Genomic DNA, 16,215 nt, shown 5'->3' with positions numbered 1-16,215 from the left:
TGCGAAATTTAGATAGTACATTGTGGGGAGTAAGTTTGTTGTTAAGACTGATCATAACAATCTTAAACATTTCATGCACTAGAGGGACCTGAATAAAAGATAACAAAAATGGGTGAGTAAGCTACAGGCTTACGACTTTGACATTGAGTATGTCAAAGGGAAAAATAACATTGTGGCTGATGCTTTGTCTAGAAGACCCCACTTGAGCTCTTTGTGTGAGCTTACTGCAGATTGGAGGGACTTGTTGCTTGCTGATTATGCCAAAAATCAGTTTGCAACCAGCATTATTGAGGGTACTTTTCATGATGAAAAGTACAAATTGGTTGATGAGTTGATTTTATACAAGGGAAAGATCTTCATTGTGCCCGAATCTAAGCTCAAGGAGAAGATTTTCCAGACCTTCCATGACATTCCTCTTGCTGGTCACCAAGGTTATTTCAAGACATACAGGCAGATCTGAGAAAGATTTTTGTTGGAAAGGATTGAAAAATGATGTCTTGAGCTACATCAAGGAGTGTCATACATGCCAAAAGAACAAAGATGAGAATACTTTACTAGCTGGTTTGTTACAACCTTTGCCCATTCCTAGTCAGAAATGGGAAAGTATATCCATGGATTTCATCACAGGGTTGCCACGGGCCATGGGGAAGGATTGTATATATGTTGTGGTGGACAGATTGACCAAGTTTGCTCACTTTTTTTCCATCACCAGCTTATTTACAGCAGCTCAAGTTGCTGATGTGTTTTTTCGAGGTGTTCAGATTGCATGGATTGTCGAAGAACATTGTAAGTGATAGGGACAACAAGTTCCTAAGTACCTTTTGGCAGGGGATCTTCAAATTATGTGGTATTGTGCTCACTCCAAGCACAAGTTATCACCCGCAAACTAATGGGCAGACTGAGATTGTGAATAAGTGGTTGGAAGACTATCTCAGAAACTATGTCTCGGAGCAGTAGAACGCATGGGTGAGATGGCTTCACTTCGGGGAGTATTGTTATAACTCCTATCACATGTCCATTAGAATGTCACCATTCATGGCAATATATGGTTATGAAGCTCCTAGCTTCGCTGATTTGATATTTGGTGATTACAAAACCCCTCAGGCGAAGGACATGATGCAACAGAGTCAGGATATTTTGAGGTCCTTGAGGAACAATCTCCTATTGGCTTGATGATGATTGTAATGGATGACTTCATGTGTTGTCATTGATGGCACATGTATACACACACATATGTTCACATTGTCATAGTCATCTTAGTTAAGACAAACCGGTATTACTCCCAAGTCTTTGTATTGCAAAACCTGTATTATATGTATAGTTAAGTTCAAATGGTTTAGAGGGTGTCTAACCGGTATATGTAGACAACTGGTATATACAAGAATGGCTTGACACTAGCATGGAGATTCAGCGAAGATTTTCAAAGAAGCAAAAGGAGGACAATCGGTCTATGAGTTGGAAGTGGTTAACTCTTAACCGATATCGGTGTTCCAATCGGTTTCACTGATTGTGTGATGAGTTATCACCGGTCGTGATGAGTTATCCCTAACCGACAGATTTGGCGGCAATCTGTGATGAGTTATGTTAGATTGTCCAGATACACTGCACCTAGGAAATTGTGATATGATTCCTAAGCCAACATGAAATCTAATGTCTATATAATGACATTATGATGAAATATATTTTTCATGATGCAAGATAGAAGTGTTAAGTTGTTGGAGGCGTTGCAAAGTATGTTGGTGATGCAGTTTTGAGTGAGTAGAAGAGGATCTATTCAAGCAAGTTGTGCTACTTCTAGATCACACCACCTGTTGTTTTCTAATCACTACAACAATCAAATCTCCTAACCGGGTAAGCTCTAACAAGCTTCATTGTACAAATCCTTTAACAAGGTGATCCATTAGTTTGGATTTGAAATCCTCTACCAAGGTTACTCCTAACAGGGTACTACCTTTAACAGGGTATAGCTCCTAACAGAGCTTTGGGATTTTTAACAGGATTCGCTCCTAGCAGAGCATTTTTGTAGACCTTAACCGGTCAGTTACCTATTTCTGCAGATAGTTAACTTGTGAGTCCCATCTCACCATGGTTTTTCCCAGTTGGGTTTTCCACATATAAACTCGTGTTATGGTGGATGTTTTACTACTTGTGGATGCTTTAATATCATTTTGGATTGCATGCATAGTTTTAAGTAAACTGGTTAAGTATCTTTACCGGTTTGTGTTTAAAGTGGTATTGTTTTTGCTGTCACTGATTCACCCCCCCCCTCTCAGTGCTTTATCAGCAAAAGTTGTATGCTGATCAGCAGCGGATTGAGTGCACCTTTGAGGTGGGCGACATGGTCTACTTGAGGCTCCAGCCTTATAGACAGTCTACTCTCAAGAAGAGTGGAGCTACGAAACTGAAGCCACGTTTCTACGGACCTTTCAGAGTTAACAGGAGAGTTGGGGAAGTGGCGTATGAGTTGGAACTTCCGACGAGCAGCATAATTCATAATGTATTTCTTGTGTCTTGCCTTAAGAAGGCTCTTGGACATAATGTAGTAGCTTCAGCAGAGTTGCCTCCACTAGATGAGGAGGGAGAGTTGGTTTTGATTCCTGAAGCTATCATTGACTTCAGGGAGCATTCTTTGAGAAAAAGGGTGATCAAGGAGTACTTGATCAAACGGAAGAACTTACCAGTTGAGGATGCCACTTGAGAGAATGAGGAGATTTTGCAGTATCCAGGCTTGCGATTGCTTGTGGGCAAGCAATCTTGGGGAGGGCGGACTGTAATGTCCCCTTCTCAGTAGCAAGTTACCAGTGGTCCATTAGCCTATTTCGAAAACCTGTAGGCTAACTGGAATGAGGATTTAGGGTATCCTATTTTTGTGGAGTTCTGCGTGAGCAAATTGATGATGATCTGGTAGGGATTCTTCGATTCTGATTGTGGATTCCTTCTGGGTTTTTTGAGAACTTCACAGAGGTATAACATGCATCTTGTTTAGAAGTGGTTTCTGAACTTACTATTTTTAGTAAGTTGGTGGTAGTTGACTGGATTTTGAGTTTTTTTTTGGTTTTTCGAGCACATTCTCAGGGTTCGACAAGCATGTTTTTTGGAGTTGTTTTCATGACTTACTATTTTTAGTAAGTGTCAGTTCAGGCAGTGCTATTTTTGGCAGTCTTGAGCAGAGCTCCAATCCAATTTAGATTAGTGTTTTCTGCATTTCAGTTCACATGGTTGATTTGGCAGCAATCAGTGGTTGATTTATAATTGCTTAGTTAAATATTATTACTTTATCCTAAAGTTTGATATTTAATTATTTCACTGATTATTTTTGGGTAGAATGATTTAGGAGGGAAAAATAATATCATTTATCCTAAGTCATATCATATTTCCTAAGTCAGGTATTGGCGTCAAAATGCATATATTTCATTTATTTAATATTTTTTATGTTGCAAGTGTATGCCTTGGGAAATGTGCGACTAGGCATACTTGGAAAAGTGGACGCCATGTCTTGAGGGGGTCATGTGATGAAATGAAATGAATTTCAAGTGAGTTTGATGCCATTTGCATTTGCATTTGCATTTCAGATTCAGAAATCTATTAATACAAGGTTGGGCACCTCATTTGGGCATCTTGGAGAAAATATACCGTTATGTTGTCGGAATGGTGAATAAATTTGAGCTTCGAAGTTGTGGCTTTCTAGCTTGCACAGTTTTGTACTTGAGATATAGTACCTAGCTGAGTGGTGTGTTATTGGTGAAGATTTCAGTGTGTGTTTCAGAATTTCAGAGTGTTGAGTATTTTCCTATGTTGCCGGTTTGGTGTGGCTGAAGCAAAGAATTGTTCATATCTCCCTGCCTATGCGACCCATCATTTTGGGTATCGGCTTATTGGAAGCTTATTTGGAGGACGATCATTCTTCTATTTTGGCATGGCTTTTGGTGTGCATTCTGATTTTTAGTGGCAAATCGAACTTTTGCTGCTAGCCGTCCCTTTCTAGGGATGCCTCAGGTTGTGTGCCACTCTTTGTCAGTGTTTTTGGTGTGGTTTTCTGCTCCTCTTTTGGTCGCCTAGATCATATCTCTCGTTTTCCTGTGTTCGCATGCGATTCGGAGCTGTTTGGAGGAATTGATGAGCTTTTTAGTGTTGCTGGACTCTCGCTGGAGTGCTGGTATATTTATATCAGATTTGTCTAATTGTGTTTTATCTTGTAATTCTCTGAGTTTTCAGTGTTTTCTTCATTGATACTTCATTGTACTCATCATTGTAATTGTTGGTTAGAAGTACTAAGTACTAACCTCTATCATATCTAAAGAACTTCATTGTAACTCCCACTGCATAAGTGGAAGAGGCTGGCTTGGCCGCCTTCAGTTTTTGTAATTTCGTTTGTAGTTCACTCCTCGCGTTGCATAAGCGGTTGAGTGATTTTTGTTTGTAATTGTCCTCCTACTACATAAGCGGTTGAGTTGAGTTCGTTTAGTGATAAGTCTTCCCGCTGAAATATCGCGGTAGAGTGATTTGTGTTTGTTTGTGTTCTTGTTTCCTTGGCTGGTTTACCGCCAAGTTTCCTTGTTTTTACCTGCTGGAAAGTGGAAGGCGCTGGTTTGCCGCCCAATATTGTAATCAGTTTTTCAGTGTTGCATCTAATGATCCCCTATCACCGTATGCTCTCAACCTCTTAGTCTGGGCTCTCGGTGATCAAAAGGTGTAGGGTTCCTTTCAGTTGGTTTGGATCGTATTATTCTAACCGTAATGGGTGATTGGTGTGTTTGTAAAGCTGTTAAAAAACAAACAAAAAAACTTGTTGGGGATCTTGTAGGTTCTTTTGGCATCACTTCATGTACTTTTTCAGATGGTTAATGTCAATGGCTGTCTAATGTCTTCAGAATTTCTAAGTAATGTATGCTAAGAGCTTGGTCATTAGTGAAGTTATTGTATGAGCTTATTGATCATTATCATTTGAATAAAAAGGAGAAATAAGGCTGCATCTTAATTGTATGTTGTCTAAAGGTTACTTGGCAATTGTTTGATGAAATGTCAGCTAGTTGAAGATATATGTTTGTGTCCAATGAATGTAATGACATCATGAATTGGTTGCATAATCATCTAGGCAGTTATTCTATCTATTAGAAGTTGTTTGTTAGTCATCCATTGATCTTAAACAATTCTCAAAACTCCGAGACAACAAAACAGCATAACACACAAATTACACAAACCGCATAACACGCAGTTTGACAGCTATCTATTAGCAAATATTCCTTGTATATTCAGTCTATCTACTGCAGGGGATATTTCAACAGAGCAGTAATTTTGGGCTATAGATAATTGTATTTGTCTCGATTTGCATAGCAGTTGTTTTAGTTTGTAGATAATTGAGTTTGTCTCGATCTATAGACATGGTGAGTGGTACCTATGGATCATTGAGTTTGTCTCGGTTCATAGTTTTGTAGATGTGTTACTGTGGATGATAGAATTTGTCTCTTCACAAGAGGAGTGGTATGCTTGTGGATTATTAGGATATTTGCCTAGATAGAAAAGTTTAGGTTGATACTGTTGCAGAGTTAGAACATTTGCCTACACAAGAGGAGTTTGGGTTAATGTGATGCAAAGTTGGATAATTAGGCCATTTGCCTAGACTAGGAAGTTTAGGTTAATGTTGATGCAAATGTTTTCCTAGTTTCTTTTTTCATAATGTAAACCTTAAGAAAGGGACAGGAGTTGTTAGGAAATAAGGTTTACATTTAATAAATTTAGGTTAGTTGGTTAGGAAGTTCATTCCCATAAGTTGGTTTTGCACGGAAAACAAAGGCTTTATAAAGCCATTTGAAAAGCAATGTAAGATGAATCTTTTAAATATCAATTTCAGTTTATTACATTTAATAAATTAAGCTAGGTTAGTTAGCTGGTTAGGAAGTTCATTCCCATAAGTTAGTTTTGCATGGAAAATAAAGGCCTTATAAAGCCATTTGAAAAGCAATGTAAGATGAATCTTTTGAATATCAATTTCAGTTTACTGTTTTTTTTGGGCAATGGTAGGATCTTTAGTTGCAATATGCTCACCATTCCAACACATGTACTCATTTAATACAATCATTCTAGATGCATAAGATTATAAGCCTAATATCTAAACCCTTTGTGCAACTACTGCACTATCTCCCTTTTTCCTTAACTATAATTTGAGGATTGTTCGCATTCCATGGTATTTCCCTTTTGCGTTAACAAAATCTACTTAGTCATCTCCACCAGGTCAGTCTAAGTTGAAATTCCACCTGCACATTAGCATTTAATAATTATGGCATATATTACACAATGGGCTAGAATCACCTTGCAAAAGACCACATTGTTATTATCATATTAATCATAGATAAAGGAGGTCGAAATTATATAACTGATGGTCTCATTCCCATCCTTGAATTTCTTTTGTGTTGGCAGCCAACCAAAGGAAGAAAGTCTGTTATTCTACCGTTCCACCCTCATAGTGAATGCCCAACTCAAGAATGAGTAACTTGAACTGGTAATTGAGTGTTGCTATGAGTTAGCAACTCTCAACCAATCCAAAGTTCTCCCTATCTACTTCCTCCTATAATATCTTGACATCTAAACCTCTCTCTATGCATTCTTGGAAGAATTCTTCATGGTAAGTTTACTGTCTTAGACTTTAGCTCTCCCCTCCTAGCAACTTAACATTTGGCTAATGATCTAAAATGGCAATCCTACATTACCTTTGGCACTCATGGCTTTATAGCATACTTCCTCTAATTCTCATGGACATGTTCTTTGTTTCCATTGGCTCTTTTCTCCAACAATTTTTACATCTTGGAACTAATCTGCTTGTTCTGTATTACCATCATTCTTGGATTCCTTGGACTTGGAAACCTTAATTCCTTTGAGGAACTTTTCTTAAATTGTCTGATCTTCATTGGGTTTTTTCTAAATCGCTCTTGGATTCACTGTGCAACATTTGACACTCCACTGATTTCTTGACCATATGGATTTTTTGTTGACTCACTCTCTATTCCTCCACCTATTTTCTTGGATTTTATTGTTTGGGTCACGCTTATACCTCTAGGTGATTTTCTCGTAATCCCCTTGTCTCAATTTTGGTGTTTTATGTGATATGGTATCCTTTGAAATAATTTCCTTTCGTGGCTTTGATTGCACCATCCAGTGTGCCATCAATTGATTGTCTTGCCTTTCACTTGATTGGTATGCAAGCGTCCTGCCACCTTGGTTAACCCACTCAAATCTAGGCGCTTCACTTCGACTATGCTTGGCACCCTGGTGTACCTGTCACCCTTACACATAGTTACAAGACTCGGCAAGTCCCGAGGCGGGTCACCTCTTCCGAGGCCAGGCGACCCTGGACTCGGGCTCGATCGAGTCTGGTTGGGTCTTGGCAAACTCGGCCGAGTCTGGCCGGGTATTGGCAGACTCGCTGAGTCCCGAGCCCTGGACTCTGCCGCCCAACAAGTAAAAAAAGGGCAAAAAAAATAAAAAAGTCAGTGAAGTCTCCATTAGAGACAAATTTCAAGGACGTGAGGAGTGATAAAGCCAACGCAAACCTTGGAGTTTGATGGATATTTTCCAAATATTATTTTCTGAGCATTAGATATCAGCCCTTGGACTTCGTAAGGGGCGCTACCCCCAAACCCTCGTTGAATAATTTGGGGGCAAATTGCGCTGATAAAAGGGGAGAAAATTTAACCTTCGAGATTGATTAGGATCCATATACCAACATTGGTCAATATTTATATCAAACTCAGATTTATGAGATTCTCTATTAAAGTTATTTCTAAAAATCTGTCTAGTAATAGTTGTTCATTTATTATGATTTAGTTGCTATTTAGTGTGCAAATATCTTTGTTTAGTTGAATAAGATTGAATGCAAATATGTTGGAAGACACAGCTGATAAGGTGCACCATGTTGTATACTCCGAGTTCTTATAAAATGTCAAGTTGGTTACAAACCAAGTCTGCTCTGCAAATATTATTTTCTGAGCATTAGACATTTTGCAAATGTTTTTTATAATTGTTCGGAATATATTACAAGGACTTGGGGTAAAATCAATAAGGGTATCTCACAGTGGTATTGTCATGTCCCCTTTCTAGAGTGGACATCAGAGACGGAGGAGTTGGCCTATCATTGGAGTCTCGTAGGCTAGCAGAGGTTGATTGGGACTCATTCAGTGCATATAGTGACTAGATTTTGGCTTTACAGGTAGTTTGGAGCCAGTTTGGAGCAGTTCCTAGATTTTAGGGGATATCCCTAAATTTTAGGAGGTCGTGACAGTTGCCAGTCGTGAGGTTATTCATGACCTTTCAGATGGTTTCAGTTTCAGGAGATTTGGGTGTGTTTCCTAGTTTCTAGGAGCATCCCTAGATTTTAGGGATGAGACTGCAAGTTGATCCATGATTTCCGACATCAGTCACAGACAGGTGACAGGTTCAATTTCAGGCTTTTGGTGCGTTTCGAGCTTTCTGTAGCTATTTGGGTTATATTTTTAATATATTTAAATATTTCCTAAGTTAGCGTTTTAATATTTTAAATAAGGCTATGTCTATAGCCATTTCGGAGTAATAAGGGGTTTTTGGCTTCATCTGGATTCGTATGCCCATGTGTTATAGCTCGTTGGAAAGGTCTTGAACTTTTCTAAATGATTTTCACTTGCCAGGGTCCTTTTGGCGCTTGGAGTTATTTTATATTGAAAAAGTGGTGTTTTTTCTATACTTGGGCGCCCAATATTGGGAAATATGACTTTATATTAAAGTGCACTTTTCATATATCTTTAGGGTTCGATTTGGAAGGAAAGAGATATAAGGAGAAGGAAACCTAATTTCTCATAATCTTTTACATATTGAAAACTTGTTTGGTGCGATATTGCTCTGGTAGAGCAATTCTTCAATCTGGGACGCAAACCCCATGATTGGTATTGGCTGGGATGTAGCCCTCAGCTATTGATTGGCAGTGGATTCTTTTGGCATTGGCATTATTGGTCAGAGCGTAAGCGCTATTCCTTGTGGAGATTCAGATTGCTTGGTGAGGGTTTCAGCAGGGTGGTTGAATTTCCCAGCTGGGGCGTGATTGTTTCAGCTTGATGCCACCATTACAGCAGGTACACTTTACGCTGGAAGTGGTGAAGACTTTCATTCAGCCATAGCTGGTGTTCTTGGTTTGTGTTCATCATCTACCCTTCAGTTGGCGCCATTATTGGATGTAAGCACATCCCCAATGCGTAGGGAATAATCTGGATATTATAAATCAGAAATCTGCCTGGTACAATTTGTATCAATTCTGATTTAATTGAATGTTCTTACTTGTTTCAGCTTCCTTCCTTATTTGCTGTTCTTTATTCATTACTTGCTTATATATTCAAAAAAATACAAAAAGATACTAAACATTCTACAACTTCTCTCTATTCTGTAAGACCATCAGCAAAATCATAGGAAAATATAGTTTATTATTTTAAAAATTACAGCAGATCAGCAAGGGGATCCATCAGGGATCTTTCAGGTATCAGAGATTTGACCTTGCCAACCTGTCGGGTTAAGAGTTGCAGTTGTTAGACAAAGATGAAGTCCAAATAGAATCACATTGAGGAATTCAATATAGAGTTTATAAAGTGTTTGCAGGTGTTCCACAAATATCGGGAAGATCTTATGAGTTAGATTCATCAGATTTCCACAGTCCATGTTGTTGATTTGAATTTATACTTATGTGATCAATGTAAACTTGTGTATGTGCTTCTATTTGATGAGATTATTGTGTCTTTAATGTTATTTATTAAAGGATGCATGAAACAGGTTTTAAATCCTCAAAAAAATTTGAATTTCTTGGGTTTTTCAATTTGCCGAGTCTTTGCGGAGTTTGGGCGCCGAGTCCAAGTCCGAGTCAAAAATCATCTTGTCAAGTCCGAGCCGAGTTCGAGTCTTGTAACTATGCTCTTACATGAACCAAACAGCTCACAACATCATGTGTAATATGATTCTATATGATATCGGTCTAGCTCAGTTGATCTCTCAGGTCATTACTTGCTCATCTGGTTCTCACCTATGACATATTACTAGGCATCAACATCCAAATTTCAAGTCATTAAGATTGATAGTATGCAAACAGAGGCATATCTTAAACCACATGCTTAATTTATTTTTTTATAACGATGTCACCAAGAGTCCTTGTTCAGCAAAATGATTTGGGTTTTGAATCTAAACCCACATCCTGAAGGTTCCAGTGATGGGTCGCTAGACTTTCTTTGTTGCTTTTTTATTGTTGGCTGCCTCAACACCACTATTCTTACCTTTGTTGCTCCTCTTGTCAGTTTCAGTCATGATGATGCTAAATATCTGCTTTCTATTGTTCATTCATCTTTTTTCTTCATGTCTTTCAATTTTACATAGTGATGTACCAAATATTGGGCAGGTTGACAGTCAATCCCTCTGCAGGTTCGCTAAAGCTGAAATTGTCTTTGACCTTTGCTGATGCCATTTGCAGTTCTTTGGCTTCTAGTATTATGTGTTGTCTATGTTAATTTTATGGTCAGATTAGGAGAAAGCAGATAGAAGATAATTCAATCAAATTTGCACAGGATATACCCTGGGAAAACCCTCCAACATGAGGGAGAAAAACCCAGCAACAAGTATCTAATATTATATATGTCAAATAGTAAGATGTGTCTACAATCTGAATTGCTTCACTACCTGAAGCTAGATAAGTACACTTGATAATACACAGTCTGATCTGAATGTGCAGACTGCTGTGTGTATGAATCGATAATCTCAGGATGATCCATGGACTGCTGTAGAGGATATAGAACTGCTGATGGAGATATTCGATCTGCCTTAGGAGTACGATCTGCTGAGTGTATTCATTTCAAAGTGAGGAGAGTTGATCTCCTTTTATATCCTAGTGGAGGTGACCCTTCACCAAGGGTTGGCTCCCTTCAAACCAATGCCACCTTTCATTAACCCTATGGTGACCTTTAATAAGGGTGGCGGACTTTCCCAAAAGTCGCCCCCCCTTAATTATTATATTTATTTACAAAAAAATGAAGTCGCACATCCATAATAGTCGGCCAACCCCAAATGTGCAAAGCCGAAGGCTAGTTGCACATTTGGTGGAATCGGCCCAAGGATACTCCTGTAGATACATACGTCAACTGTCTAACAGTAACATTCCATATGATGTCCTCTGCTAGGCTGTCTTATATTTCTTGATGGTATGATTCCAAGCTAAATTCTTCAAAAGACTCTCATTTGGCCATCCTTCAACTCTTTATCAGACATGTCTCTTGTACATCATCTTCACTTTTCAGGGATTGTATAGGCAATGCTGCTAGAAATATAGGTTGCTTAGCATAAATGTACAATAAAACCAATAACATAGATGTAGCATACAGACAAATATAAACAGCAATGCAATACTGAATACACATAACAGAGAAGCACAACTCAAAAGTGACATTGATTGTCTTATATAAATAGCAAAGCACATCATGATATAGGCCAGGGAGAATGTACCCACAAGAGATCCTACCTTGAGTCTAGGCCACAACCATATATGCACTCAAGGCCAATTGTTGTGGCTCTATTCTGTACGTTATCATAACTTAAACTTAGCTATATTACTTTTCTTTATTCTAATATAATCATTATTCAATCTTTGTGGCTGACCTGATACAAAATGTATAGCCACAACATATGACAATATTAAATGCCTAACAGGTAGGCTAGCTAGTCTGTCCACGTCAATGATGACGCCCCATGCTATTTTGTTTAATGGTTTAGCAAAGTCCAGCTTGACTATTAACGGATGTGATCCAAGTGTCTTTCGTGCATTCTAAAGATTCCAAATTGAGAGGATATTATCCAAAAATTAAAATATATCTTTCTTGAAGAAATCGATTTGTTTTTGCTTGTCAAGTTTTTGAGAAGAATTTGAATCCTAAGAACAATGGCTTTAGCTATTTTGTATAATCTTAAAGGAAACATTGAGGAGATGCATGACCATCTGGCAATCTGATCTCTCTTATCATCTTTGGTAATTAATTTATTCAACCATTTATAAGCATATTGAGGCAAACTGTTGGTCTTCTTCTAGGTTTGACTGGAATAATATATTCCAAGAACATAGTACATTATTTTAAAGAATTCACAAGGAAAGCCATTCAGGCTGGGGTATTTTCTTCTAGTTACTTAAGAAAGTTCTCTAGCTCATAAATTGTAGAGTCTTCTCTAGCTACTCCTTAACAATATGAGTAACATTCCGAGGACTACACTTTTGAGAAATAGTTTTTTATATAATTTCTAGAATAGGATTGTATCAAAGAAATTGTTGATTAATACTCAAAAAAAATCTGAAATAAATAAATAATGTTGTGTTTTGTATTTTGCAGGGAGTATCTTATGCAGATGCAGAATATAAGTATTCTTGTTTACCAAATTTGAGTCCAGCAGTATCAAAAGAGAAATGCATGTTTTGCCAGGTTATGGAATTTAAGATGAACCTGATAGGTTCATTCTATGGCTATTCAGCGACCTTATTGTTTGTGGGCCACTATGAGTGGTGTACTACAATCCCTCTAAATCAAAATCTAAATTTCAATCTCTTGTAAGCTTTAGCTTGATAGTGGAAAGGGTGCTTTCTTTAGTGTTGTCTAGGAATAGTTACACAGGGTCCATGCTATTTTGTGTTACATGAGAAATCCCTTGTGGTAGTGGACAATTGCATTATGTCATCAGCGTTCACAGCTAATCCCATGGCACATTCAACTTGTGTTTTAGGTCATGAGAATTCCTTAAAAGCAACAACTCAGGAGATTAGAGGTACAGTCAAGAAACCCACATTTTCTTGTGTTCATATGCATGGATTTGTAATATAGCAGTTGACCATTACTGTCTGACTAACATTTTTGTTTCTATTGCCTGGGTTTCTTGGTAGTAAATATGAGCATGATAACAGAGGCTGCTCATGCTGGCCAAGGGATTCAACCTTTAACACACAGAGAAGGTGCTCGTATAGGATTTCTTGGGAGAAAATTATGGTGCAGATCTAGTTCATCAACAGAAAAGAGTATTCAGCTTCCAGAGGGAAATTTGGTTGCACATAAGTATGGTAAAAAATCCGTCCAACCTGAGCATCATATCAATATTGATGAGCTGTTAAAGTCTTTAAAAGGTGTGTGCAGTGAAGAAGAACTATATCAATTGATGGCAGATTGGAAAGGGAAGTTGTCTTTGAGGCTAATGGTGTTGGTACTGAATCGAGAAAGAGACTGGCAGCGAGCACTTGCATTACATGATTGGATGATTGAGAAGGGGAATTACAGACCTTCTATCTTTGCCTACAATATAGTTTTAAGAAATATATTGAGAGCAGGGAAATGGAGTCTAGGAGAAGGTCTTGTTGATGAGATGTGTGAGAGACATGTTTCACCTGATAAGTTCACATACTCCACATTGATCAGCAATTTTACTAGGGTAGGTAAGTTTGATTCTGCCTTGAAGTGGCTACAACGGATGGAGCAAGAAGGAATTGCTGCTGATCTCATAACATATAGTACTCTTATTGAGTTAGCTAGAAAGCAGAAGAACTACTTAAAAGCAGTCTCACTTTTCTCGAAATTAAAGGCTGCGAATCTTTGTCCTGATCTAATTCTATACAATACAATGATCAAAGTATTTGGGAAGGCAAAATTGTTCAGAGAAGCTAAGGATCTTATTCAGGAGATGAAGGACCATGAAATTCCCCCAAATACTGAGAGTTACCGCACACTTCTTAATGCTTATGCAGAAAATGAAAAGTTTATTGAAGCAGGGAATGTTTTCTTTGAGATGAAGTCTGCAGAATGTGCTGCAGATCTGACAACTTGCAATATCATGATTAATGTGTTTGGACAGTTGGATATGGTAAATGAGGCAGAAAAAGTCTTCCAGAGCATGAAGTCAATGGGCATCCTTCCTAATATTGTAACTTATAATACCATGCTGAAAGTGTATGGAGAGGCAGAGCTTATTAGAGAAGCAGTTCATTTGTTCCATCTCATGCAGAGAAATGATATAGAGCAGAATATCATCACATATAATACTATGATCAGCATCCATGCAAAAATCCTTGATGACGGGAAGGCTACAAATCTTTTACTGGAGATGCAGAAAAAGGGTATAGAACCAAATACAATTACCTTTTCCACTATAATCCCCCTATATGGAAAGGTTGGGAAACATGAAAAGGCTGCATATATCTTTCAGAAGCTACAGTCATCTGGAGTCCAGATAGATGAAATTCTCTATCAGTGCATGATTGTCGTATATGAGAAGGCAGGCCTAGTGAGCCATGCAAATCGCCTCCTTTTAGAGCTTAAACAGTGTAATGATGTCTCAAGAGAGACAGCTATAACTATCTTAGCAAAGGCTGGTAAAGTGGAAGAAGCAGGCTGGCTTTTTTGCAAAGAATTTGATGCTGGAGAAGTAAAAGATATATCTGTTTTTGAGTTTCTGATTGACCTTTTTGCAAGAAACAAGAACTATTCTAATGCTGTTGATGTGTATGAGAAATTGAGACAGGTTGGGCTTTTGCCAGGTTCAAAAACTGTAGCGATTCTATTAGATGCTTATGGGAAGCTTCAACTTTTCCAAAAAGGAGAGGCCTTGTATGATGAACTGCAAGAAGAGGGTTGCATTTTTGCACAGGAGGTGCATTTTCAAATGATGAACCTCCACGCAGCTAGGGGCAATTTAGAGGCAGCTGTGTCATTGTTTGAAAAATTATTGCTGGATGAGTCTATTGGTAAAAAGGATCTGTATATGACACTATCCAGCCTTTATAAAAGGTCAAACAGGCTTGATGATGATTTTCGTCTTAGCAAACAAATGGAAATAAAGAAATTGTGATTGTCAATGACAAATTGACATATGCCTTGCATTATAAAGTTTGTTATCAGCAATTTGTGACATTTGTTTTGATTTCTCATGCCGGTATCGTTCAAGTGATGATGTGTAAAATTGATTATTGTATTACATCGTCTAGTAATCTTCTCCTTCACATTCATTTTAATATTTTATGCAGGTATTGTTCAAGCGATGATGGGTAAAATTGATTATTTGTGTTACAGCATTTCTAATTTTCTCATTTCTTATTGTTTCAAATCTAAATGTGATCTCTCATATTTGGGGAATAGAGAAAATAATTGGCTTAGTCCTCAATTATCATTCTTTAATTTGGTTTTAGTAATTTAATCATCAAACAAAAGTCAAATTTGATTACCATCTCATCAAAACCAATTTTGAAAAAGGCACAATATAAAATAGATATAACAATTTAATTTTCTTGTTTATAAGAGAACAATTAGAAGTGTATTTGTTTGTATCAAAATCCTCAATCAAAGCGGCAATTGGCCAAACTGTAAATAGTAATTGGATGGGAGAGAAAATCTTTGTCAAACATAGTTTTGGGGGTACGCCATATGAAAACTGTGGCATAGCTTCGAGTCATTGTTTATTCCAAAAGTGAATTACTTGGTTGGGAAATTCTAAATATTTGGTCATGCTAGGTTAGAAAAGAAGGTTGCCAATTTTTAGAGGACATCTAAAGTTATTTTCTTTTTTCCTAGGGTTAGAAGGATGCTTTGAAGTTTGCAAGAATGAAATATGAATAGACTGGTGTGCCCGTTTAATAATGTCATGGTATGAGATGATTTATCGGACTCTTGTTGTAATGTTAATTCTATGGGTTGACATAGCATTCAGTTTTGCAAGTTTTGGTAGTTTTACTTTTTCAGTTTATTTGGGGGCACTTTGATGTTTCATCACTGCCCCATAAATAAGATTGTAAATCTTCATTTGACAATAAGAAAATATTCTAATATGTTATGCTCTTCAATTTTTCATCCTGGCCTTGGTATCATAGCAAGGCTAGGAGCCTTGAGCATCCAAACTGTAAAAGGACCAGTTACAAAGTGGGTGAGTAGCTCAATGTAGAGCACCTGAGCAACAAAAGGGAGGTCCTAAGTTTGAGTCCTAGCTGGTTCATGGAAAACTTAACAATGGTATGTAATGTCCCCATTTTTACACCATCTTGTTCAACAAGTGTTGGCTAGTTTTCAAGGTTTTCTATAGATTTCTTGATGCATTAAGAGGGTTTTAGTGTTCTTAGTGAGCTTAGTTCTCAGTTTTAGTGGGTTTCAAAAGTGGTTGTTATTTATTATAAGTTCTTGCACAACATCGATCTTTCTGGGT

The 16,215-nt window shown here is 37.7% G+C and overlaps 1 protein-coding gene across 2 annotated transcripts in view; it reads left to right on the top strand.

Moving 5' to 3' along the window:
* Positions 1 to 14,997, top strand: part of LOC131069476 (pentatricopeptide repeat-containing protein At5g39980, chloroplastic-like) — a 39,205-nt gene extending 24,208 nt beyond the window's left edge. The window contains exons 2-4 of one of the 2 annotated variants that reach the window (XM_058004914.1): positions 12,375 to 12,589; positions 12,763 to 12,804; positions 12,920 to 14,997. In XM_058004914.1, coding sequence (XP_057860897.1) covers positions 12,925 to 14,871 — 1,947 coding nt within the window. In that variant the 5' untranslated portion in view covers positions 12,375 to 12,589; positions 12,763 to 12,804; positions 12,920 to 12,924 and the 3' untranslated portion in view covers positions 14,872 to 14,997. Of the gene's footprint in view, positions 1 to 12,374; positions 12,805 to 12,919 lie in introns of both variants that reach the window. The other variant, XM_058004913.1, reaches the window with a different exon arrangement.
* Positions 14,998 to 16,215: the final 1,218 nt, after the last annotated feature.

Source organism: Cryptomeria japonica, unplaced genomic scaffold, assembly GCF_030272615.1.
Source record: "Cryptomeria japonica unplaced genomic scaffold, Sugi_1.0 HiC_scaffold_843, whole genome shotgun sequence".
NCBI lineage: Eukaryota > Viridiplantae > Streptophyta > Pinopsida > Cupressales > Cupressaceae > Cryptomeria > Cryptomeria japonica.
Note: the sequence above shows the minus strand (reverse complement) of the source record. Positions and strands in the feature narration are given on the sequence as shown.